General features: G+C 47.9%; 1 protein-coding gene across 8 annotated transcripts in view; it reads left to right on the plus strand.

Annotated features, from left to right (window-relative positions):
* LOC147098466 (serine/threonine-protein phosphatase 2B catalytic subunit beta isoform) overlaps positions 1-3,659 on the plus strand; it is a 77,444-nt gene extending 73,785 nt beyond the window's left edge. For 6 of the 8 annotated variants that reach the window (XM_085970158.1, XM_085970149.1, XM_085970150.1 and 3 more), the window contains one exon: positions 2,061-3,659. In XM_085970158.1, the coding sequence (XP_085826284.1) occupies positions 2,061-2,239 (179 nt within the window). In that variant the 3' untranslated portion in view covers positions 2,240-3,659. Of the gene's footprint in view, positions 1-510; positions 696-2,060 lie in introns of all 8 variants that reach the window. The other 2 variants (XR_015074179.1, XR_015074180.1) reach the window with 2 other exon arrangements.
* Positions 3,660-24,201: the final 20,542 nt, after the last annotated feature.

The following is a 24,201-nucleotide window of genomic DNA, read 5'->3' on the forward strand; positions in this document are numbered from 1 at the left end:
TTGTCGATTTATATGGAGCATGCTTCGTTAGTTTGGTTTCTGCATGTCAGACTGAAGTCTTTCCAATGTTTGAAGTTACTGCATGTGAGTGCTGAAACATTTTGCATGTTTCTGTTTAACTCAAAGTTGGGTACACCACCATCTTGATAGTAAGTGAGCTGAAGAGTGATTTCCCATTACAGCGCCTCTGAAATAACCTGGGTGATGCCATTGGGCTTTCTTTGAGTTGTGCCTTTGTACTGCTTCTTTCAAGGGTAGATGGTTAAAAAATCAGGGTCATGCTCTCCCCCCCAATGAGCCACTGAGATGATCCAGTGAGTGGCTGAACTGAACCACACTAGGGGGCAGTGTTGGGCGTTGCATCATCTGTGGAGTCCGAGCCCAGCAATGTCAACAAGAGAGATGGGGGGAAAGATCGGGGCAATTTCTATTCACAAAAGGTGGTTCAAATTGTGCATTTTCTTAATGTTTGTGAATGTACAGTTGAATAAATTGTGATTTCTTCTTAAGAAATTAGTGCATCAGAACTTGTCCGTTTGAGGAAATCCGGCAAATCAACTCAAGTGTAAAATGCCAGTTGATAACCATCCCATATAAGCTGCCAACAGGTCTCGCCAAATGAACGCTGTAATGAAATAGGCCTTCAGCTTACTTACAATCTGTGAAAGATAAGGTTGCTCCTTGTCTTTATATAGGTTAGTGTTTGTAGATTGTTCACAACACATCAATCTGTCTGGTTGTGCAAGATTAGCAGTGATAGATTTAAAACTGTAAATTTGATGGGAGCCCTCGAATTAAAGGGCTTGGTGTTGACTTATTTAACTAAGTTATCAGGACTACACTCAAGATAGATGCTTTTTTCCTCTGATAAACTACATTGGTTTTTTAATAGACTGTTTTTAATTGTTAAAATGTGATGTTTCTTTAGATTTTACATGGCTGTTGGTAGATTTAGCAAATAGCTAAGTATCTTTGAAGAACTCTTAAATCTGCTGACACCATATTCTTCTCGTGTACCGGTCTGTAAGCTCTGCGAACACATCCGTAGACAGCAGTATTGCAACCATGGAGTCAGTTACTTTACATGATTGCACTCCGTAACCTTTTAAAACTCTATAGATTTTTTTTTTGTCTCTTTCAAGTAGCGTTATTTGAAATCAAACTCACGAACATAGTCCTCTGCGTTTAAAAGTCTTTTGCTGGGGGTAGTGAGCTTCCACTCTTTCCCCTCCCCTTCCTGCAGACAGTTCTGGGTCGGATGATATGAGCGGTCCCAGCCGGCCACATGTAGCGAGAAATCGTGGTGAGGCGCCCCGTCATTGAAGCATTTTTGGAAATTCGGTCCCAAAGATTGACTCAGAATGCTGATTACAAAATGGAGGACCCAAACACAACTAATTAAAAATGGCAAAAAAAATGAACTCTTCCAAACCCTTTTTAAAGCAAAGCCTTTCCAGTGATTGTTCATAGCTGGTTTTAATCAGACAGTGATGTAGGATGGAGAACTCTTGTCCTCCTCCACCATTCAACACACTGTGGCCACGACAGGTGAATATAACGGCAATTTTCAGATACTGGGATGTAACTTTGTTTCTCAGTCAAACTTCTCACCAGATGCTGTACTGGTGCACTGTACACTCCAGGGAAATCTCCCCCGCACCCACACCGGAAATCTCCCCCGCACCCACACCGGAAATCTCCCCCGCACCCACACCGGAAATCTCCCCCGCACCGATGCACCACAGGGGAATCTAGCCCTCGTAAGCACTGTAGCTTTCTCTGATTGTCCTCGGGCAGTTTGCTCCGAAGGGACTTGTGTGCTCTGTAGTTTCTCCACCAGGTGTTCAGTACTTTATTTCTCTCCAGTGGAACAGTGTTTGGTGATAGACTGTTACGTTGGTGAGCGTGTGACTGAAATGTTTCACTTAATAAGCAAGAATTCTTGCAAATGTCCAATACCCCTGATGGTTTTGGGAGCAGGCATATCTTTGTTCCTAAGTACGTTTACTTTCCGTTGTGCCATTTCCATCACTTACTCATTTATTCTGCATTTCATTAAGCAATCCGAGGATTCTCTCCACAACACAAAATCTGCAGCTTTGAAGAAGCTAAGGGCCTGGACAGGATTAACGAGCGAATGCCTCCACGGAAAGATGCTCCCCAACAAGATGGTATCAATTCAGTGAACACGACAAATACTAACGAGAACAATGGAACTGGCAACAGCAACGTGCAGTGACCATGTCCCCTCCACATACGCGCATTGCCTGAGATTTCCCCGAATCACAGCTTCTGAATTGGCTTCAGTCTCTTGGCCAAGGCGGTCTATCCATATGTTTTTGAACAGCTGAATAAATTTGGTGAACTTTAAATGATCTGATATGGTAAAGCCATCCTGCTTTTGAGAGAACGGCCTGTGGTAGATGAAGATTCATGTGCATGTAGCATATATTCAAGACTCCTGGACCCTTGGAAAGTCATTACTGTTTTCACTAAATCACATCTAGAATAGCTTCACGCCCATCGACTTCAACGCCTGTTAAGTTTACAAGCAGAATCTTTCTTGAATAGTTTTAGTCGATTTCAATCCGAATTTGAGCAGAAACCCTAATTAATGCCGAAGAGCTGACTATTTATTGATGAACATTGTTTCATAGTAATGTCTACTAAAGACAAGTTTTTAAATGGTAGAATGGTCTTAAAAAGTAATTCTGAGGCTGCAAAAAGATGTATTTTAAATTTAGAAAATGCCAAAATAAATCTATTGGATGGCAGGGCCTTGGAAACATGCTGACCTCAGGTTTATTCCTTCCATCGGACGTTATTAATCCTGTGTTCGAATTGCTGCATCGTAGTTTGTAGGAATGTTTCTTGCTCAAAGAAACCAAAGCTATTTAACCCGGAAAGACACTGGCCCAGAGAGCCCAGCTTCTGTTCAATTGACATTCTGGCCCCTTTTAAGTTTAAACATGTATTTTGAATTAATAGCCCACACACAATATTAATTGGACGGTACTTTTAATTGAATTTTGTACATTATGGAAAGACATTCGATTCATATCACTCTGTAAAGCTTAGCTGTGTAATTTGTGTATGCATGTTTTTTCATTTTGCAGATATTTAATATATAGATCTATAATGTACAGGACAGCATCTATAGGGTTACATAAGTGTACTGGATACCTTTTAGTGCATTGGGTATTCGCCTGGCTTGTATTGCGCCAATCCCCAGGGTGGAAGAGCTTCAGACTTTTTAACATGTTTCCGTTTACACGATGTAAGCTATGGCCCCGTTTAAAAACCGGATCATGGTGACCGTGTCAAATGGAGGTTGCATGTTAAATTTTTATAAGATTGCTTTGTTCAAATACATCATGTCAAAAAGGTAGTGTTTTATTCGATTAACTAACGGTACTGATTTGTCACCGTACTTGGCTGCATTTTTATACATTTACTACCTGATTCATTTCTCATTTCCCCCTCACCCGAACACAACTTGAAACATAAATCACGAAAAGAAAAATCATATCCCCTTTTTGTTTGCCATGAGCACATGTACATAACTCTGTCTCCGCTGGAAGGTGTATGCCTGCTCCGAAATATTTAAATATTTTATAAGACGGTACACAATAAATGTTGTGTATGGGCCACTGCTTTTATTGGACGGTGTGGATTCATTCTTTCTCCTCTGTTGAAAATGATAAAGTTCCTTACAATCGTTACTGAAACCGTCTCGCATTGAGGTAAATGGGGCATTCAGTCAGCCTTGTGTTGGTTTCATTAGAGCGCATTTAATTACAATATACTGGCCTTTTCACTTGAGCACTAAATTTTATGCATGTTTCAGTCATTGTTTTATACTCGATGTTTCCTGTTCTGAGGTGGCAGAGATTGTAAATACTGTGATAGGGTGGATTTTCTCTCCTGTTCTGACACTACTTCAAAATTACGAGCTTCACGCTTAATGGTTTTACATTTAATTATAATGCTGTTTTAATTTAACTACTTACAACCTCTTGTTTGAATTGGCTTAGGAAAGAAGAGTTTTGTGACTAACTTGAAAACAAAAATTGAAATAGTTCCTTTAAGCACTCGCTCTTCATTCAGCATCCTCCACGCTGTACCGTAGGTGCAAGCCTTGGCCCACAGTGAGACGTTCACTGGATCGCCCTGAAAGTTAAGGATGTCACACCCGTGATCATCTTTTCCCGCAGCATATAAGGTGTCAGCCTTGGCACAGTTGGTAGCACTCTCGCCACTGAGTCAGGTCGTGGGTTCGAATCCCACTCCAGAGTCTTCAGTGCATAATCTAGGCTGACATTCTAGTGCTGTACTGAGGGAGCGCTGCAGCGTCTGAGGTGCCGCCTATCGGATGGGACGTTAAACCAAAGTCCATGTCTGCCCCCTCAGGTGGCTATCAGAGATCCCATGGAAGAGCAGGGAAGTTCTCCCTGGTGTTCTTGGCCAATATTTATCCCTCAACCAACACCTAAACCAGATGATCTGGTCATTATCACGTTGCTGTTTGTGGGACCTTGCAGTGCGCAAATTGGCTGCTGCATTTCCTACATTGCAATAGTAAAAAGTACTTCATTGGCTGTAAAGCACCTTGGGACAGCCTGAGGTTGTGAAAGGCGCTATAGAAATGCAAGTTCTTCATTCTTTAAAGGTACCTCCTCTGGACTGATGACTTGGTTTCCCCCCATTCTTGGGAGGTTTTGTTTTGGAGAAGCAGGAGTTGGCCCAAGTCCAAAGATGTGCGGGTTAGGTTGATTGGCTATGATAAATTGACCCTTAGTGGTAGGGGGATTAAATACGTGGGGTTACGGGGATAGGGTGGGATATGTGTTGGTGTAGGGGTTACGGAGATCGGGTGGGATATGTGTCGGTGCAGGCTCGATGGGCCGAAATGGCCTCTATCTGCACTGGGGTTTCTGTGATCTGTGATCCACAGTGCAGAACACTCCTAAAACTTAAAGGAATAAAATAAAGGACAAGGTAAATAGAGATGTTTGATTAGGTGGCGCCATGCTTGGATGTTAAAAAAAAAACAACTTGAAGACATAGTAAGGAGGAAAAACTGGGAGGCGTACGGAGTTCCACAGTTTAGGTCTAGGAAAATAGGAGGCAGTGCAATGAATCTCAATTTGAACACAGTGAGGACGTAGGTAGACTGTGCGTAAAATGAGCAGAGAAGGTTCCGAGGATCACTAGTGACTGCTTCAGAAAACATTTAGGTCAGGATAATATTTACCTGCAGGATTGGGAACTGTGTTTTTGCCCCAATTTTCTCCCTGCTCCCCTGATCTACCCTTGCTGGAGTATGTTGAATTGCCAGTAGCTCCCAATGTTATGACACCTGGACAAACACACCAACACTGGCTGGTGCCCAGGAGAAAACGCAGCTATCAGTCCTGGCGACTCGCTTTCGGTTTCACAAGCGGAGGTAGTGCTCATCCAGTTTTGGTGTGGAGATGCCGGTGTTGGGCTGGGGTGGACAAATGTAAGAAGTCACACAACACCAGGTTATAGTCCAACAGCTTTATTTGAAATCACAAGCTTTCGTAGCGCTGCTCCTTCGTCAGGTGAAGTGGAGAAATGCATAAAGACACAGCTTATATAGTCAGAGAATAATGTCAGATGTTTACAGGTAATCTTTCCAACTACCATTTATCACACCTCGGCAGAGAGATAATCACAGCAATCAAAGGTGTGAATGGTATCCAAACAGGTCAGTCAGGAAAACATTACATCAAAGAACAATGCGGTGGGGTCACAAGGGGTCAAATGTTGCAGATGTAATGTTTTCCTGACTGACCTGTTTGGACATCATTCACACCTTTGATTGCTGTGATTATCTCTCTGCCGAGGTATGATAAATGGCAGTTGGAAAGATTACCTGTAAACATCTGACATTATTCTCTGACTATAAGCTGTGTCTTTATGCATTTCTCCACTTCACCTGACGAAGGAGTAGCGCTCCGAAAGCTAGTGATTTCAAATAAAGCTGTTGGACTATAACCTGGTGTTGTATGACTTCTTACATTCATCCAGTTTTGGCATTAATGCTGACCAGATGTTGGAGAGATTTACATATTCTCATCTCCCTAATGAGCTTCTTTTCAGGTAATCATTCCCATCTCCTCCAGCTGTGGGCTAAGGCCTGCATGATAACCTACTCATTTCTTCCCTTGGTTGTCTTCATCAATCCATTACTGTCCTCCGTGACTTATGGTGCCGCTTGACGTGAATGATCATCGCACATGATAGAATGTGGAGAAGCTGGGATTGTTCTCCTTAGAGCAGCGATGGTTATCGGAGATTTAATACAGGTGCTCAAAATTATGAGGTAATGATAGAGAAAATAGGGAGGAATTGTTACCACTGGCAGGCTGGTCGGTAACCAGAGGACACAGATTGATGGTAATTTGCAAAAGAACTAGAGGCGCAATGAGACTTTTTTTACGCAGCGAGTTGTGATCTGGAATGTGCTGCCTGAAAGGGCGGTGGAAGCAGATTCAATAGTAACTTTCAGAAGAGAATTGGATAAATACTTGAAGGGGAAAATTTTACAGGGAAAGAGCAGGGGAGTGGGATTAATTGGATAGCTCTTTCAAAGAGCTGGCACAGGTACGATGGGCCAATTGGCCTCCTTCTATGGTTCCTATTACAATTGATGAACACAACAACAGTATTGGAGCTGCCTGTTCTCAGAATCAAACTGCACCGACCGATACAGCACCAGAAGGGGGCCTATTGTGCCTGTGCCAGCACTTTGGTGGAGTTGTCTGTTTATACCCAATATCTTCCACAAGTTTTGAAATGGGGAATCTTTTGTTGTTCCACTTTTACTATCCGTGTCTCACTGTCATAAAGGATGGCTGGGGCGATGAGACCTTGGAAAAGGGTTGACTCCAGTTTCACTTTGTGTGATGTCTCTTGATCCTCCCCATGTAGATGAGCAGGTTTTGCTTCTTTCAATTGGCAATACAACACAATCCTATCCTTTTTTCAACTATAACTGTGTCTATTTTTTGACACTGATACGGGATCAAAGATCTACTTCTCACCAGATCTGCAATCAATGTGACATTGTTCACAAATTGCGAGCTATTTTTCCCGTGACAGTTGGACTATCTTCTAGAGAATGGCCCAGATTTTCACCATAAATTGCACCAATCTCGCCGTTGATTACTTCCTCCGTATTTTCCTGAATTTCTAATTTGAATATGCCGCAGCGAATCATAAGCGGCAAAGCCAATGGTCAGTGTATTGACTCCGCCGCTCATGGTGTGATTTCTTTGTCATGGAGGTAAATCGCTATAATTTATCTCGGTGACAATTGCAAATGAGTTGGGCGCTGCACCTCAGGCAGGATATGCTGACCGTGGAGGTGCAACGCAGATTCACCAGAATAATACCAGGGCTCAGCGTTAAATTATGAGGAAAGGTTTCATAAATTTGGCTCGTCTTCTCTTGAGTATAGAAGATTGAGGGGTGATCTGATTGCGGTGTTTAAAATCTTAAAAGGGTAGATACAGAGAAACTATTTCCTCTGGTGGGGAAGTTGAGAACAAGGGGGCACAATCTTAATGGGTGATGTCACGAAGCATTTTTTCCACACAAGGGATAGTGGAAATTTGAAACACCCATACCCAAAAGGTGCTGGATGCTGGGACAATTGGAGCGTTCAAGACTGAAACAGATTTTTATTGGGTAAGGGGATCCAAGGATATGGAGCAATGGCAGGTAAATGAAGTTGAGTTACAGCTCAGCCATGATCTAATTGAATGGCGAAACAGACCCGAGGGGCTGAATGGGTTCTGCCAATTTGAGATAACAAAGGAATTGGCTTTGCCAGGTTTGTTTTTAAAAGTTCTGTTTCTGTAAAAGGAATAAAATGTGGATGTGTCTGTAAAATGGATGAGTGCAGTGAAATCCAATTCTTATTTACCTTTATTTTAGTTGATCATATGATCTAGTTGGGCGGGCTCTTTAATCATCACAAACCTTACAGGAAGTATTGTACCTATCTGATTTCCCCCCCCATTTTAAACATGTTTATTATTAAACTAATGTAAAAAGGTTAGTGGGCATGGATATTTACAGGGCGGGTAGATTTCAGGAAGATTTGTTTGAACCCGTGGTTGGTCAGAGATTTGTGTCCTGTTAGCTATTGATCAAAATATTTGTGTATCTGAGGAAGGATGTTCTTGCCATGGAAGGAGTTCAGCGAAGATTCACCAGGCTGATACCTGGGATGGCAGGAATGATGTATGAGGAGAGATTGGGTCGATCGGGCTTGTACTCACTGGAGTTTAGAAGAATGAGAGGGGATCTCATTGAAACTTATAAAATTCTAACAGGACTAGACAGACTAGATGCAGGAAGAATGTTCCCGATGGTCGGGGAGTCCAGAACCAGGGGTCACAGTCTAAGGATAAGGGGTAAGCCATTTAGGACAGAAATGAGGAGGAATTTCTTCACCCAGAGAGTGGTGAACCTGTGGAATTCTCTACCACAGAAGGCAGTAGAGGCCAATTCATTAAATATATTCAAGAAGGAGTTGGATATATTTCTCAAGGCTAAAGGGATCAAGGGGTATGGGGAGAAAGCAGGGACAGGGTACTGAATTTGGATGATCAGCCATGATCGCATTGAATGGCGGAGCAGGCTCGAGGGGCCGAATGGCCTACTCCTGCTCCTATCTTCTATGTTTCTATGACCCCAGCAATCAGATTCCTCCATGCCACGTGGAAAGTCATAGATACAGAAAGGAGGAAGGCACATGACCAGCCTAATCTTCATATGTCTAGCTGTTGTGGCACTAATGTCAATTACTAGTTGGGGATCATTAAAAGAATCAGACTTAAATTGCTATTTTTCCTGCACTGGTGATGACTGACTGATTTAGACTGTACATACTATGGATTTAAAGAATAGTTATCAACAAATTAGTCAACTAGTTAAGATAAATTCCATGTGTTTTAAGGATAATTGACAAAATTAGTGTTTCAAGTTGGGCTGGGTAGCATTCATGTATTCAGAATACACATACGGAGCATGAGTATGACTATGGATGGATGTAATTGCTGCATATACATTGATTACGGGGCTGCGCTATCCATTATACACCAGTTGAATCCTGTTAAGGGTGTAATTTGTTTGCCAGGATTGTGCTGTTGATGATGATTGTTGCAGCTGAAGTTCTGATCGTTTCTTGATCAGTACGTTTCCAGCCCAATAAGGAAGGAGGCATTGCTGGATCTGGTTCTGGGGAATGAGGTGGGTCAGGTGGATCAAGTTTCAGTAGGGGAACATTTAGGGAACAGTGATCATAGTATTATAAGGTTTAGGTTAGCTACGGAAAAGGACAAGGAGCAATCTAGAGTCAAAATACTTCATTGGAGGAGGGCCAATTTCAGTGGGTTGAGAACGGACCTGGCCCAGGTAAATTGGGTAAAACTGTAATCGAACAATGGGCTGCCTTTGAAGAGGAGATGGTTCGGGTACAGTCGAGGTACATTCCCACGAGGGCGAAAGGTAGGGCAACCAAAGCCAGACCCTCCCTGGATGATGAAAGAGATAGAGAGTAAGATAAAGCAGAAAAAAGGGCGCTTATGACAGATGTTAGGTTGAGAGTACAAGTGAGAACCAGGCTGAATACAGAAAGTTCAGAGGGGAAGTGAGAAAGGAAATAAGAAGGAGTATGAGAATAGACTGGTAGCTAACAAAAAAGGGAATCCAAAAGTCTGCTATAGGCACATAAATAGTAAACGGATAGTAAGAGGAGGGGTGGGGCTGATTGGAGACCTGCACATAGAGGCAGAGGGCATAGCTGAGGTACTAATTGAGTACTTTGCATCTGTCTTCACCAAGGAAGAAGATGCTGCCAAAGTCATAGTGAAAGAGGAAGTAGTTAAGATGTTGTATGGGATAAAAATTGATAAAGAGGAGGTACTAGAAAGACTGGCTGTACTTAAAGCAGATAAGTCACCAGGACCGGATGGGATGCACCCTAGGATGCTGAGGGAAGTAAAGGTGGAAATTACAGAGGTACTGGCCATAATCTTCCAATCCTCCTTAGATACGGGGGTGGTGCCAGAGGACTGGAGCATTGCAAATGTTACACCCTTGTTCAAAAGAGGGTGTAAAGATAAACCCAGCAACTACAGGCCAGTCAGTTTAACCTCAGTGATGGAGAAGCTTTTATAAATGATAATCCAGGATAAAATTAACAATCACTTGGACAAGTGTGGATTAATTAAGGGAAGCCAACACGGATTTGTTAAAGGCAAATCGTGTTTAACTAACTTGATTGAATTTTTTGATGAAGTAACAGAGTGGGTTGATGAGGGCAATGCAGTTGATGTGGTGTACATGGACTTCCAAAAGGTGTTTGATAAAGTGCCACATAATGGGCTTGCCAGCAAAGTTGAAGCCCATGGAATAAAAGGGACAGTGGCAGCATGGATACAAAATTGGCTAAGTGACAGGAAACAGAGAGTAGTGGTGAACGGTTGTTTTTTGGACTGGAGGAAGGTATACAGTGGTGTTCCACAAGGGTTGGTTCTAGGACCACTGCTTTTCTTGATATATATTAATGACTTGGATGTGGGTGTACAGGGCACAATTTCAAAATTTGCAGATGAGACAAAGCTTGGAAGTGTAGTGAACAGTGAGGAGGATCGAGATAGACTTCAAGAGGACTTAGACAGGCTGGTGGAATGGGCTAACACAGAAAAGTGTAAAGTGATACATTTTGGTAGGAAGAATGAGAGGCGGCAATATAAACTAAAGGTACAATCCTAAAGGGGGTGGATGAACAGAGGGACCTGGGGGTATATGTGCACAAATTGTTGAAGATGGCAGGGCAGGTTGAGAAAGCGGTTAAAAAAGTATACGGGATCCTGGGCTTCATAAATAGAGACATAGAGTCCAAAAGCAAGGAAGTTATGATAAGCCTTTATAAAACATTGGTTTGGCCACAACTGGAGTATTGTGTCCAATTCTGGGCACCGCACTTTAGGAAGGAAGTGAAGGCTTTAGAAAGGATGCAGAAAAGATTTACAAGAATGGTTCCAGGGATGAGGGACTTCAGTTACATGGATAGACTGGAGAAGCTGGGGTTGTTCTCCTTAGAGCAGAGACGATTGAGAGGAGATTTGATAGAGGTGCTCAAAATCATGAGGGGTCTGGACAGAGTAGATAGAGAGAAACTGTTCCCATTGGCAGAAGGGTCGAGAACCAGAGGACACAGATTTATGGTGATTGGTAGAAGAACCAAAGGCGACATCAGGAAAAACATTTTTACGCAGCGAGTGGTTAGGATCTGGAATGCACTGCCTGAAAGGGTGGTGGAGGCAGACTCAATCGTGGCTTTCAAAAGGGAGTTGGATAAGTACCTGAAGGAAAAAAATTTGCAGGGCTACAGGGAAAGGGCGGGGGAGTGGGACTAGCTGAAGTGCTCTTGGAGAACCAGCATGGGTTTGATGGGCCGAATGGCCTCCTTCTGTGCTGTAACCATTCTGATTTTAGTTCAGGTGAGACTCTTCATTCAGATCCATCTGATTTCAGCTCTCCGTTTTACAGTGATGTTGGAGCATTCAGTCACGCTGCTGCCATGCCACTTAGACCATTACTTAGTGGCAGCGGTGTGAATGCAGGAAACTCACGATAGCCATTGATATTAATGGGGGCGGAGCGATGATAATTACCGTCTCACTGTTTTCGGCAAAGGGTGACGGTGGAGTGGTGCAAAAGTCCCAGGAAAATATGGAGTAGTGTAATTAATGTCCTAGGTCAATCTATAATTTCCTCTTTTCCGTTCAAGAGTCCCAGCGATAAGTTGCACTATTACAATGCCGCAAGTCCCCAGGAAATTCTGGACCAATATCTCCTTGTAGCTCTGTTCGTGAAAGGGACGTCTAAGTCTGATCTGGCTCACTGTCCCCCAAACCCTTTAATTAGCATTACAAGCTGGCCGTCCGATACATTATGAATATTCCTGTGAGACTGCATTCCCCTGAATGAAATTTCTCATGTAGAAACCATTCTTCTGAGAGCACCTGGTGGGAAAAGAACTAGCATTTAGATACTGCCTCGTCAAACCCTCAAAACACTTCACAGCCAATGAAGTACTTTTGAAGCGCAGTCACTGTTTTGTAGGCAAACGCAGCAGCCAAGTTGTACACAGCAAGGTCCCAGTAAATGGTGGTTGAGGGGTGAATATTGAATATTGAACTCCCTGCTATTCGAATAGTGTTATAGGATCCTTAATGTCCAGCTAACTAGGCAGGCTCAGCTTAATGCCTCATTTGGAAGATGACACCTCTGACAATGCAACACTCCATACAGCACTAAATGTCAGCCCAGATTATGTCCTTCAATGTGCAATGGAACTTGAACCCTTAACCTTCTGGCTCAGAGTGCGACCAACTGCTAAACTGACACTTCACCAGGGTTACTCAGCAAACTGTTTACAGACCATTCCCCTAAATTCATTTCATCGATGAGGTGATTATTTCACTTACAGCAGGACATTACCATTTGCTCTTTCATTCTCCAGATAACCTCGAATTAGGACGCACAGTCTATTGAGAAGATGGTGCGGGATCAGTTTTACCGCACAGACAAATCAAAATCTTCCTGTAAGTCCTATCCACTAAACTTCCAGTTATCAATGCTAGAAATCCAGTGTATGCTGGCACTCTTCTTCCTCCTCCTTCCCCAGGTACAATTCCTAAGTTCTGCCCCTTTCCCTTGCCCTTATGATCACCATTTATTTACATACCCCTTAATTTACATCAATTCCCCTTTCCTCTCCCCTTCATTGTCGTTCCTCACTCTCTTCCCCTCTTTCACTGCCATCCACTCCCGCGTCTATCCTTTTTCCCCTCTCCCTTCCCACTCATTTTTCCCTTTGCCAGGCATTCTGCCCCTTTTCCTGTGTATTCTCCTTACCAGTCAGCACCCTCCTCTTGTATTCACTCCCTCCCCCATAGCATTCTCTCTTCTCCCCAGTCCTACGAAAAACAAGTGGCCAATGCACTGAATAAGTCCCACTCCTCTTCACTGGCCTCCTCTCTGTACGGGGGGGGGGGGTGCAAACCCCCATTCTCGTGAGTGTTCCAGTATACAGAAATAACAACAGAAAATGCTGGAAAAACTCAGCCGGCCAGGCAACATCCGTGGAGAGAGAAATAGAGTCAACGTTTCGGGTTGAAACCCTTCGTCAGGACTGAAAAAACACAGGAAATGAAACAGATTAAAAGGCCAGTTTGGGGGCTGGGAAATGGGGATGAGAGAACAAAAGAGAAGTGAAGAGACATTAAGAGGTATTCAAAACCAGACGAGATGCTGATAGGACTAGTGGAGACAAAAGACGGCTCTAGATGAGGAGGTGTGAAATGCGCTGGGAGAATGGGAGACAGCTGCCATGTGGGAGAGAGAAAAAGGGGGAAGGGCACAAAACAAAGGAGTGGATAAAAAATATAAGTAAAAATGTAATAGGGGCCGAGGTTATGATCTGAAATTGTTGAACTCGATATTGAGTCCGGAAGGCTGTAAAGTGCCTAATCGGAAGATGAGGTGCTGTTCCTCGAGCTTACGCTGGGTTTCCGTGGAACAATGCAAGAGCCCGAGGACGGTGAGGTCCGAGTGGGACTGGAGCGATTAATTAAAATGACAGGCGACCAGAAGCTCGGGGTCACCCTTACGGACTGAATGGAGGTGTTCCGCAAAGCGGTCACCCAATCTGCGTTTGGTCTCCCCAATGTAGAGGAGACCGCAGCGTGAGCAGCGAATACAGTATACTAGATTGCAAGAAGTACAAGTAAATCACTGTTGCACCTGGAAGGGGTGTTTGGGGCCCTGGACAGTGGGAAGGTATAAGGGCAGGTGTTGCATCTCCTGCGCTTGCACGGGAAGGTGCCAGGCGAAGGGGAAGGGGTGCTGGGGGTGATAGAGGAGTGGACTAGGGTGTCTCGGAGGGAGCGGTCCCTATGGAATGCTGAAAGGGGAGGGGAAGATGCATTTGGTGGTGGGATCACGTTGGAGATGGCGGAAATGACAGAGGATGATTCGTTGAATGTGGAGGCCAGTGGGGTGAAAGGTGAGGACAAGGGGAACTCTATCGTGCTTCCGGGAGGGAGGGGCAGGGGTGAGGGCAGAGGTGCGGGAGATAGAATGGACATGGTCGAGGGCTGTGTCAACCACGGTAGAGAGGAATCCTCAGTTGAGGAAAAAGGAAGACATGTCGGAAGCACTGGTATGGAAGGTGGCATCGTCGGAGCAGATGCGGCGGAGACGGAGAAACTGGGAGAATGGAATAGAGTCCTTACAGGAGGCGGGGTGGGAGGAAGTCTAGTCCAGGTAGCTGTGGGAGTCAGTGGGCTTGTAGTGAGAAGCTGTAGTCGGGGCTATTAACACTGGAACCACTTGAAGTGGAGGAGCCTGTCCGGTGTAGCAGCAACCGGACTGGGTGGGAGAGTGACTGGGGCCGTTGCCAAGCTGATGGGTGGCTTGTATGTTTCTGTGACTTGGTTGCAAATACAACCCAAACTATTGAGATGGAAGACTTTTTTTATTCGTTCCTGGGATGTGGGTGTCACTGGCAAGGCCAACATTTATTGCCCATCCTTAATTGCCCTCGAGAAGGTGGTGGTGGTGAGCCGCCTTCTTGAACCGCTGCAGTCCGTGTGGTGAAGGTGCTCCCACAGTGCTGTTAGGGAGGGAGTTCCAGGATTTTGACCCAGCGACAATGAAGGATCGGCGATATATTTCCAAGTCAGGCTGGTGTGTGACTTGGAGGGGAACTTAGAGGCGGTGGTGTTCCCATGTGCCTGCTGCCCTTGTCCCTGTCGGTGGAAGAGGTCGCGGGTTTGGGAGGTGCTGCCGAAGAAGCCTTGGCGAGTTGCTGCAGTGCGTCTTGTAGACTGTACAAGATGCACTGTGGGTCGAATGCAATACATAGTGTGGATGACAGGGGAAGAGATGTGGGGCTGTAATCAGCTGCACTGCAGTAGTCAGCTGGTGCTTGGGTCAGGCTGGCTGGGCCCACATCTGCCTAAAGCTTTAAACTCTGAGCAAAATGCAATAATCCATTCGTGATCACCGTCACAGTCTAAGCACAAGTTTTAAGTGATTTGCCTAATTTAGCTCTGGTTCACGAAGTGTTTCAGCATGTTTCCTGCACTATCCAGAACAGAATAAGCATAGCTACCCCAACAAATCTAGTTCTGCCCAGCTGGTGTTGCCAATGTGCATTGGCAGTGATTGGTACCAGTCAATGACTTCATTTGTCTGGAGACTCTGCCAATGATGCCCTTTGATGCCGTGAGCTCATCAGCACCCACGGAGAGATTATCTGCACCAAGACGTTATCAGGACCCAACAGTATGTAAATTAAATGCTGATTACACTCTATCCTTCCTGAAATGAGTGACGCTGAATCCCTTCAGACAAGTGCCTACGCTCAGAGCTTCCAACTTTGCTGAAGCAACATTTGGATTATAGCCTCTTTTGGGAGTTAAAATAAAGTGTAAATATCAACCGTGGGACATTGGGCGATTCCCGAAACGTAACTCGAGAAAGGATTCCAAAGAGAAGCGGACTGTAATCTCAGGTCTCCCCCCACTAGGGCTAAGCCACCTCTATTTACAGGGGTACGATTCCCCATTTACACCTTCCTCACTGGGGGCTCCTGTCGTCCATCAAGATCAACTATGTTGAGCATCAGAGCAACAGTGGGATCTTACTCTGTGACAGTGGTGCTAATACTAAAGCACAATTTATACTGGAATGCCATTTGCTCAGTAAGTATGGGAAGGCCCATATGCATCCAGCAATACTCAACCCTGTGAACACTTTTGACACAAGTTACCATCAGCACGCTGTGTGTGATTGTAATCTCTGCTTTCTTCTCAGCCTCTGCACCGAGCGACTTCTCATCCTCGGTGATTTCAACCTCCATCTCAAACTCATCACGCTCTCTCTCCTCTGAGTTCACTGCCCTTCTATCCTCCCTTAATCGCTCCCTCCATGTAAACTCCCCAGCCTATGCTCACGGCCACCCGCTTGACTATGCCATCGGACGTGGCCGTGTTATTCCCATTGTGTCAATCACAGATACGGCCATCACTGATCACTTCCTTGTATCCCTCTCTGCTCACATCCCCCTTCCCCCTCCCTCTCCGCTCACATCCCCTTTCCCCCTCCCTCTCCGCTCACATCCCCTTTCCCCCTCCCTATCCCACTTCCTTCTGTGTCCACCCCTGAAAAAAACTCTCCCCCAAGTCACTTACAACTGCTCTTTCAAATACCCAACGGTCCAGCCTTTGCCCCTCCATTCGCCACAACATTTCTGCAGCTACCGATCTGCTCAATTACACCCTCACCTCCACCTTTGTTGCCCTTGTCCTCACGAAAACCATTACTCTTTCTCACCCTGGTTGCTCCCCCTGGTACGACCCTCATCTTTGCTCCCTTAAGTCCAAGGGATGCAGACTTGAACATTTATGGTGGTCAACTGGTTTAGCCAGATCTGGCTGGACCACATAAAGCACTATTGGGTTCTGCTCACTATTCCAGGAATATCCTGGAATGCAAAGATAACCCCCGGCTCCTATTCTCTACTGCTAACTGTCTTCTTAATCCCCTCTTCCCTGCCTCCTCCACCCTCACCTCCAACAAGTGCGAGGAGCTCATGGACTTCTTTCTCACTAAGATTGAGACCATCCGATCAGCTGCCTCTGCCGCGTCCCTCCCTTCCCCTAGCCCACCGGGCCAAACTTCCTCTAAGGTTCCCCCCTGCCCCAGCCCTGGAATTTGCATCTTTCTCGAGTTTCTCTCCTTTCTCCACTTATGCCCTTCTCTTGAGCTCATCTTGTCCATGAGACCCACTTCCTGTTCCCTCAACCATATTCCCACCAAACTGTGGACTGCCCAACTACCTTCCTGGCCCCCATGTTAGCTTATATTCTTAACGGTTCCCTTTCCTCGGGGATTTGGTGCGAATTAGGATACAGGCAGCAGAGTTATGGATGAGTTCAAGTTTACGTAGGGTGGAATGTGGGAGACCAGCCAGGAGTGCGTTGGAATAGTCAAGTCTCGAGGGAACAAAGGGATGGATGATGGTTTCAGAAGCAGATTAGCTGGGAGGAGCAGAGACAGGCGATGGTACGAAGGTGGAAGTCGGCAGTTTTGGTGGTGGAGTGGATATTTGTTCGAAAGCTCATCCCAGGGTCCCTTTCACCCATCACCCCTGTGCTCGCTGACCTACATTGGCTCCCAGTTCGATAACACCTCAATTTTAAAATTCTCATCCTTGTTTTCAATCCGTCCATGGCGCTCGCCCCTCCCTATTGCTGTATTCCCCATCTGCTACAACCCTCCGAGATCTTCGCCCTCCTCCAATTCTGGCCTCTTGCGCATCCCCGCTTTCCATCGTGCCACCATTGCCGACCACGCCTTCTGCTGCCGAAGCCCTAAGCTCCGGAATTCCCTCCCTAACCCTCTCTGGAAGCCTCTCCTTCAAACCTACCTCTTTGACCAAGCTTTTGGTCATCTGTCCCAATATCTCCTTTCGTGGCTCGGCGTCAAATCTTGTTTGATAATCACTCCTGTGAAGCATCCTGGGATGTTTTACTACATTAAAAGTGCTATATAAATGCAAGTTGTTGTTGTTTCTCTGGGGTTTCTACTGATCTTGGGCTGAGGTTAAGGTGAGAGATCGAGAGAGCCCCCGCAGAAATTCCATCTGGACATTCTTAGGATAGAGTTCCAGAGAACCCAGGCTGAAGGGTCATGAATCCCAAAGCAAAGTTTATTTAAGAATTTTAGATCTGGTGGCTGCGGCTATCTTTGCAGTTCCCAACGCTCAACTTATTAGTAGCCTGCTTCAGCTCCTGCCTCTTCGCCACTGGTAACTATCGACTGGATCGCCACTCTGGATACTACATGATGGTCACAGGAGGACAAAGGCCAATCCCCAGTGAAAGCTGCCCCTGCCCCAGGTAATAGTAGTGACTGATGGAATGAGGTGTCTGGGTTCAGGGGCAAGTGAATGATTGGCACATTCATTGATTGGAACTAAGCGGAGGATACTTCTAGACCATCGCACAAAACTCCTGTACATCAACAAAACGGGAATGGCTCGCTCGCACCTGCTTTCAATTTGCAAGCCAATTAGGGTCGCCAACACTGCAGGATTCTCCAGGAGTTTCCAGGAATTGAAGATGAAAGTAACACCCAGGAGAGAAATCATAGAGGCTTTAAAAATAATCTGCAGTTTCTTTAAAGACCTTCATTGATCAGTTATAACAATATTGGAGATGGGGAAAAATGGCTGTTTGACCAGGCGAGGTGGTTGGAGGCCGGAGGTCATGTGATGAAACCTTCAATCAGAGTTGGCGACGCTAAAGCCGATGGAGGCGATATCAGTGCCTGGGTCACAGTGTTACTGTTCCATTTTAACTTTGGGCTGCTGTAAAGACAGCAGCCAACACCTTCAATCGTCTTACAGTGCCCCCTCCCAGTAATGGATTTACCTGTTCCCCCTCCCAGTGACGGATTTACCTGTTCCCCCTCCCAGTGACGGATTTACCTGTTCCCCCTCCCAGTGTCGGATTTACTTGTTCCCCCTCCCAGTGTCGGATTTACCTGTTCCCCCTCCCAGTGACGGATTTACCTGCAGCGAGTTTGGGACAGGGACTGTTTGCCCCTTGATGGCTCCCAATGCAGAAGGCTTGAATTTCTTTACTGAATTTTCCCACAGATTTCGCTCCTGCCTTCGTATCCCAATCCTCCGTCCCAACCGTTTCCACAATCATCAGCGGATGAGTCAGCTCACGTGTTTGGGAGAGTTTGAAGCTCTCGAGTTTGTTGCTCGCAGGGCCCCAAATGCACAAGTAACCCGACTTATTGGGGGGGGGGATTGGGGATTGTGTGTGGGGGGGGGATTGGGGAGGGGGGGGGGGGGGATTGGGGAGCGTGGGGAGCGTGGGGGGGGGATTGGGGAGCGGGGGGGGGATTGGGGAGCGTGGGGGGGGATTGGGGAGCGTGGGGGGGATTGGGGAGCGTGGGGGGGGATTGGGGAGCGTGGGGGGGGATTGGGGAGCGTGGGGGGGGGGATTGGGGAGCGTGGGGAGCGTGGGGGGGGATTGGGGAGCGTGGGGGGGGATTGGGGAGCGTGGGGGGGGATTGGGGAGCGTGGGGGGGGGGGATTGGGGAGCGTGGGGGGGGGATTGGGGAGCGTGGGGGGGGGGATTGGGGAGCGTGGGGGGGGGATTGGGGAGCGTGGGGGGGGGATTGGGGAGCGTGGGGGGGGATTGGGGAGCGTGGGGGGGATTGGGGAGCGTGGGGGGGGATTGGGGAGCGTGGGGGGGGTATTGGGGAGCGTGGGGGGGGATTGGGGAGCGTGGGGGGGGGATTGGGGAGCGTGGGGAGGGGATTGGGGAGCGTGGGGGGGATTGGGGAGCGTGGGGGGGGGGGGATTGGGGAGCGTGTGGGGGGGATTGGGGAGCGTGGGGGGGGATTGGGGAGCGTGGGGGGGATTGGGGAGCGTGGGGGGGGATTGGGGAGCGTGGGGGGGATTGGGGAGCGTGGGGGGGATTGGGGAGCGTGGGGGGGGGATTGGGGAGCGTGGGGGGGGGATTGGGGAGCGTGGGGGGGGGGATTGGGGAGCGTGGGGGGGGGGATTGGGGAGCGTGGGGGGGGATTGGGGAGCGTGGGGGGGGATTGGGGAGCGTGGGGGGGGGATTGGGGAGCGTGGGGGGGGATTGGGGAGCGTGGGGGGGGGATTGGGGAGCGTGGGGAGGGGATTGGGGAGCGTGGGGAGGGGATTGGGGAGCGTGGGGGGGATTGGGGAGCGTGGGGGGGGGATTGGGGAGCGTGGGGGGGGGGGATTGGGGAGCGTGGGGGGGGATTGGGGAGCGTGGGGGGGATTGGGGAGCGTGGGGGGGGGATCGGGGAGCGCGGGGGGGGATCGGGGAGCGTGGGGGGGGGGGGGATCGGGGAGCGTGGGGGGGGGGGATCGGGGAGCGCGGGGGGGATTGGGGAGCGTGGGGGGGGGATCGGGGAGCGCGGGCGGGGGATCGGGGAGCGTGGGGGGGGATTGGGGAGCGTGGGGGGGGATTGGGGAGCGTGGGGGGGGGGATTGGGGAGCGCGGGCGGGGGGGGATTGGGGAGCGGGGGGGGGATTGGCGAGCGTGGTGGGGGGATTGGGGAGCGTGGGGGGGGGATTGGGGAGCGTGGGGGGGGGGAGTGTGGGTGGGTGGGGAGTGTGTGGGGGGGATTGGGGAGTGTTGGGGAGGATTGGGGAGTGTGGGGGGGCGTTGGGGAGCGTGGGGGGGCGTTGGGGAGCGTGTAGGGGGGGGGGCGTTGGGGAGCAGCCGCTTCTCACAGGAGCTGCTCCCCATTACTCTATATGCAGCGGGGTAGAGAGTTCTGTCGGTTAATTCACACACCCCTCGGGCACTCGCTTACACTACCCAACAGCAGATGGAGCTGGAATGCTCAGAGTTCTCTCACTTCCTGCTGACACAGGGTGGCAGGAGTCCAAGATCAGGAACAACTTCATAAAAAGCTGACGGGCGTGTTCAGCGAGTTTGTGAAATACCCGGGACTCACCGAGGGACAGTGAAACCCGGGGGGGCGGTTGGTGCTGCGGGTGAATGTGAGATCCTGCAGGGTTGAGGGTCCTGGGCCGGGCCCCCCCAGCGACAGTCCTGGGAGCTCACTCGCTGTCCTGGGCTCGGTGCCAGTATCTGAAGGTCAACAGCGGCAGAATGCCCAAGTTCGTATTAAGAAAGGATGTCCCACCCTGCAGTGGAGCTGAGGGGCGTGTGTGGAAGAAAAGCAATCGGAGGCCGAACATTTTAGAGGCATTACTAACTGCGGAGAAGCTGCTCGCTTTGCTGTGATATAAAGGAATGGAGACGGGGAGGGATGTTGATACTGCTCCATGACAGGGCTTTCTCAGTCCATGAGAGCTCATTTAAAACTCTGAAAAATCCAGTAGCAATGACCCACCTCGCCAGGCTGGGACTGTTATATATTAATATTTCACTCCATTTTTTTTGTTCCTCTTTTAACACAATGTTTCTGTGTCCATTTCCTGCCTTCCTGAAGGTGCTGACTCCTTCCTCAGGCACCGGTCACCCTGCAGTACCTCAGCCAAGTTTGAGCCTGGGCAGAGAGTGTGCTGGCAGGCCATTCGACCATATGGGGCATCGCAGCACAATCCGCTCCCGCTCTCACCAGACATGCGGTGCCCAGAAGCTGGAATCCTGGCCAAATATTTTCCTCCCAGGGGAGCTGAGCCAGTTTGCAAGGCCCCCGACCATGACAGGGTTCAACTAGCTCTGTATAGACCGGGCACCAAACCTCGGACACCCCCGTATTGCGTTAACTGAGTGGTACAAAGTGTTACAGGTAAACTAGGGGACTGGATTCAGCTCTTCAGGCTGCATCTTCCACGAATACAGTCGTCAGAGAGAGAGAGGATTGGACCCGGGAGTGACTCCCTCTGTAGTCGAATAGCCCCTCATTTTCTGTGCTCACACATGAAAAAGAGCCATGTTATGTTACTGGACTCGTAATCCATAGACCGGGACTAATGACCTGGAAACAGGAGTTCAAATCCCACCACAGCAGCTGTGGAATTTAAGAACATAATAAGGAGTAGGCCATTCGGCCCCTGGAGCCTGCTCCGCCATTCAATAAGATCATGGCTGATCATCGACCTCAACTCCACTTTCCTGCCCGATCTCCATATCCCTTGATTCCCCTAGAGTCCAAAAATCTATCGCTCTCAGCCTTGAATATACTCAACGACTGAGCCTCCACAGCCCTCCGGGGCAGAGAATTCCAAAGATTCACAACCCTCAGTGAAGAAATTCCTCCTCATCTCAGTCTTAAATGGCCGACCCCTTATCCTGAGACTATGCCCCCTAGTTCTAGACACTCCAACCAGGGGAAACAACCTCCTAGCATTTGCCCTGTCAATTCCCTTCAGAATCTTGTATGTTTCAATGAGATCACCTCCCATTCTTCTAAACTCCAGAGAGTATCGGCCCATTCTACACAATCTCTCATCATAGGACAGCCCTCTCATCCCAGGAATCAATCTAGTGAACCTTCGTTGCACCGCCTCCAAGGCAAGTATATCCTTCCTCAGATAAGACCAAAACTGTGCACAGTACTCCAGGTGTGGTCTCACCAAGGCCCTGTACAATTGTAGCAAGACTTCCTTACTCTTATACTCCAACCCCCCTTGCAATAAGGCCAACATGCCATTTGCCTTCCTTATTGCTTGCTGTACCTGCATGCTGGCTTTGTGTTTCTTGCACGAGGACATCCAAATCTCTCTGAACACCAACTAGACAATTTCATTCACTTTGCCTCCAATTTCACCCTTCCCTCACCTTCACATGGTCCATCTCTGACTCTTCCCTTCCCTTCCCCGACTTCTCCATCTCTGGGGATAGGTTATCGACCAATATTCACTACAAGCCCACTGACTCCCACAGCAACCTGGACTACACTTCCTCCCACCCCGCCTCCTGTAAGGACTCTATTCCATTCGCCCAGTTTCTCCGTCTCCGCCGTATCTACTCCGACGATGCCACCTTCCACACCAGTGCTTCCGACATGTCTTCCTTTTTCCGCAACCGAGGATTCCCCTCTACCGTGTTCGACACAGCCCTCGACCGTGTCCGTTCTATCTCCCGCACTTCTGGCCTCACCCCTGCCCCTCCCTCCCAGAACCACGACAGGGTTCCCCTTGTCCTCACCTTTCACCCCACCAGCCTCCACATTCAACGGATCATCCTCCGCCATTTCTGCTACCTCCAAAGTGATCCCACCATCAAACACATCTTCCCCTCCCCTCCCCTTTCAGCATTCCGTAGGGACCGCTCCCTCCGAGACACCCTAGTCCACTCCTCTATTGCCCCAAACAGCCCTTCCCCTTCGCCTGGCACCTTCCTGTGCAAGCGCAGGAGATGTAACACCTGCCCCTATACCTCCCCCCTTCCCACTGTCCAGGGCCCCAAACACCCCTTCCAGGTGAAACAGCGATTTACTTGTACTTCTTGCAATCTAGTATACTGTATTCGCTGCTCACGATGTGGTCTCCTCTACATTGGGGAGACCAAACGCAGATTGGGTGACCGCTTTGCGGAACACCTCCGTTCAGTCCGTAAGGGTGACCCCGAGCTTCCGGTCGCCTGTCATTTGAATTCACCGCTCCATTCCCACTCGGACCTCACCGTCCTTGGCCTCTTGTATTGTTCCACGGGAGCTCAACGTAAACTCAAGGAACAGCACCTCATCTTCCGATTAGGCACTTTACAGCCCTCTGGACTCAATATCGAGTTCAACAATTTCAGATCATAACCTCGACCCCTATTACTTTTTTACTTATAATTTTTTTCCACCCCTTTGTTTTGGGTCCTCCTTCCCCCCCCCATTCCTTTTGTTTCTCTCTCCCACATGGCAGCTGTCTCTTACCTGCCAGTACACTTCACACCTAATCTCAGCTGCCTTTTGTCTCCACAGGCCTATTACCATCTCGTCTGGCTTCGAATACCTTTTGTTGTCTCTTTTTCTTCTTTTGTTCGATCGCAGTCTTGCCTTCGATCTATTTTCTTTTCTTTCCAGTTTTGAAGAAGGGTTTCGACCCGAAACATCAACTCAAATTTCTCTCCACGGATGTTGCCTGACCGGCTGAGTTTTTCCAGCATTTTCTGTTGTTATTTTAAAGTTTCTCACCATTTAAAAAATATTGTTTTTCTATTCTTCCCATCAGTGAATAACCTCATATTTCTCTACAATACACTCCATCGGTTCTCCTCACAGCTTACTGTCCCACCTAGCATTGTATAGTCAGCAAACTTGGATACATTACACTCAGTCCCTTCATCTAATCATTAATATAGATTGTAAATAGCTGAGGTCCCAGCACTGATCTTTGCAGCACCCCACTAGTTACAGCCTGCCAACGCGAAAAAGACCCGTTCATCCCGACTCTGCTTTCTGTCCGTTAACCAATCCTCTATCTAAGCTACTAGATTACCCCCAACCCCATGAGCTCTTATCTTGTGTAATAACCTTTTATGTGGCACCTTATCGAATGCCTTTTGGAAATCCAAATATACTACATCCACTGGTTCCCCTTTATCTACACTGCTAGTAAATTCA

The sequence above is a fragment of the Somniosus microcephalus genome, chromosome 29 (assembly GCF_052327205.1).
Source record: "Somniosus microcephalus isolate GS21.2 chromosome 29, FLI_Smic_1.0, whole genome shotgun sequence".
Classification (NCBI taxonomy): domain Eukaryota; kingdom Metazoa; phylum Chordata; class Chondrichthyes; order Squaliformes; family Somniosidae; genus Somniosus; species Somniosus microcephalus.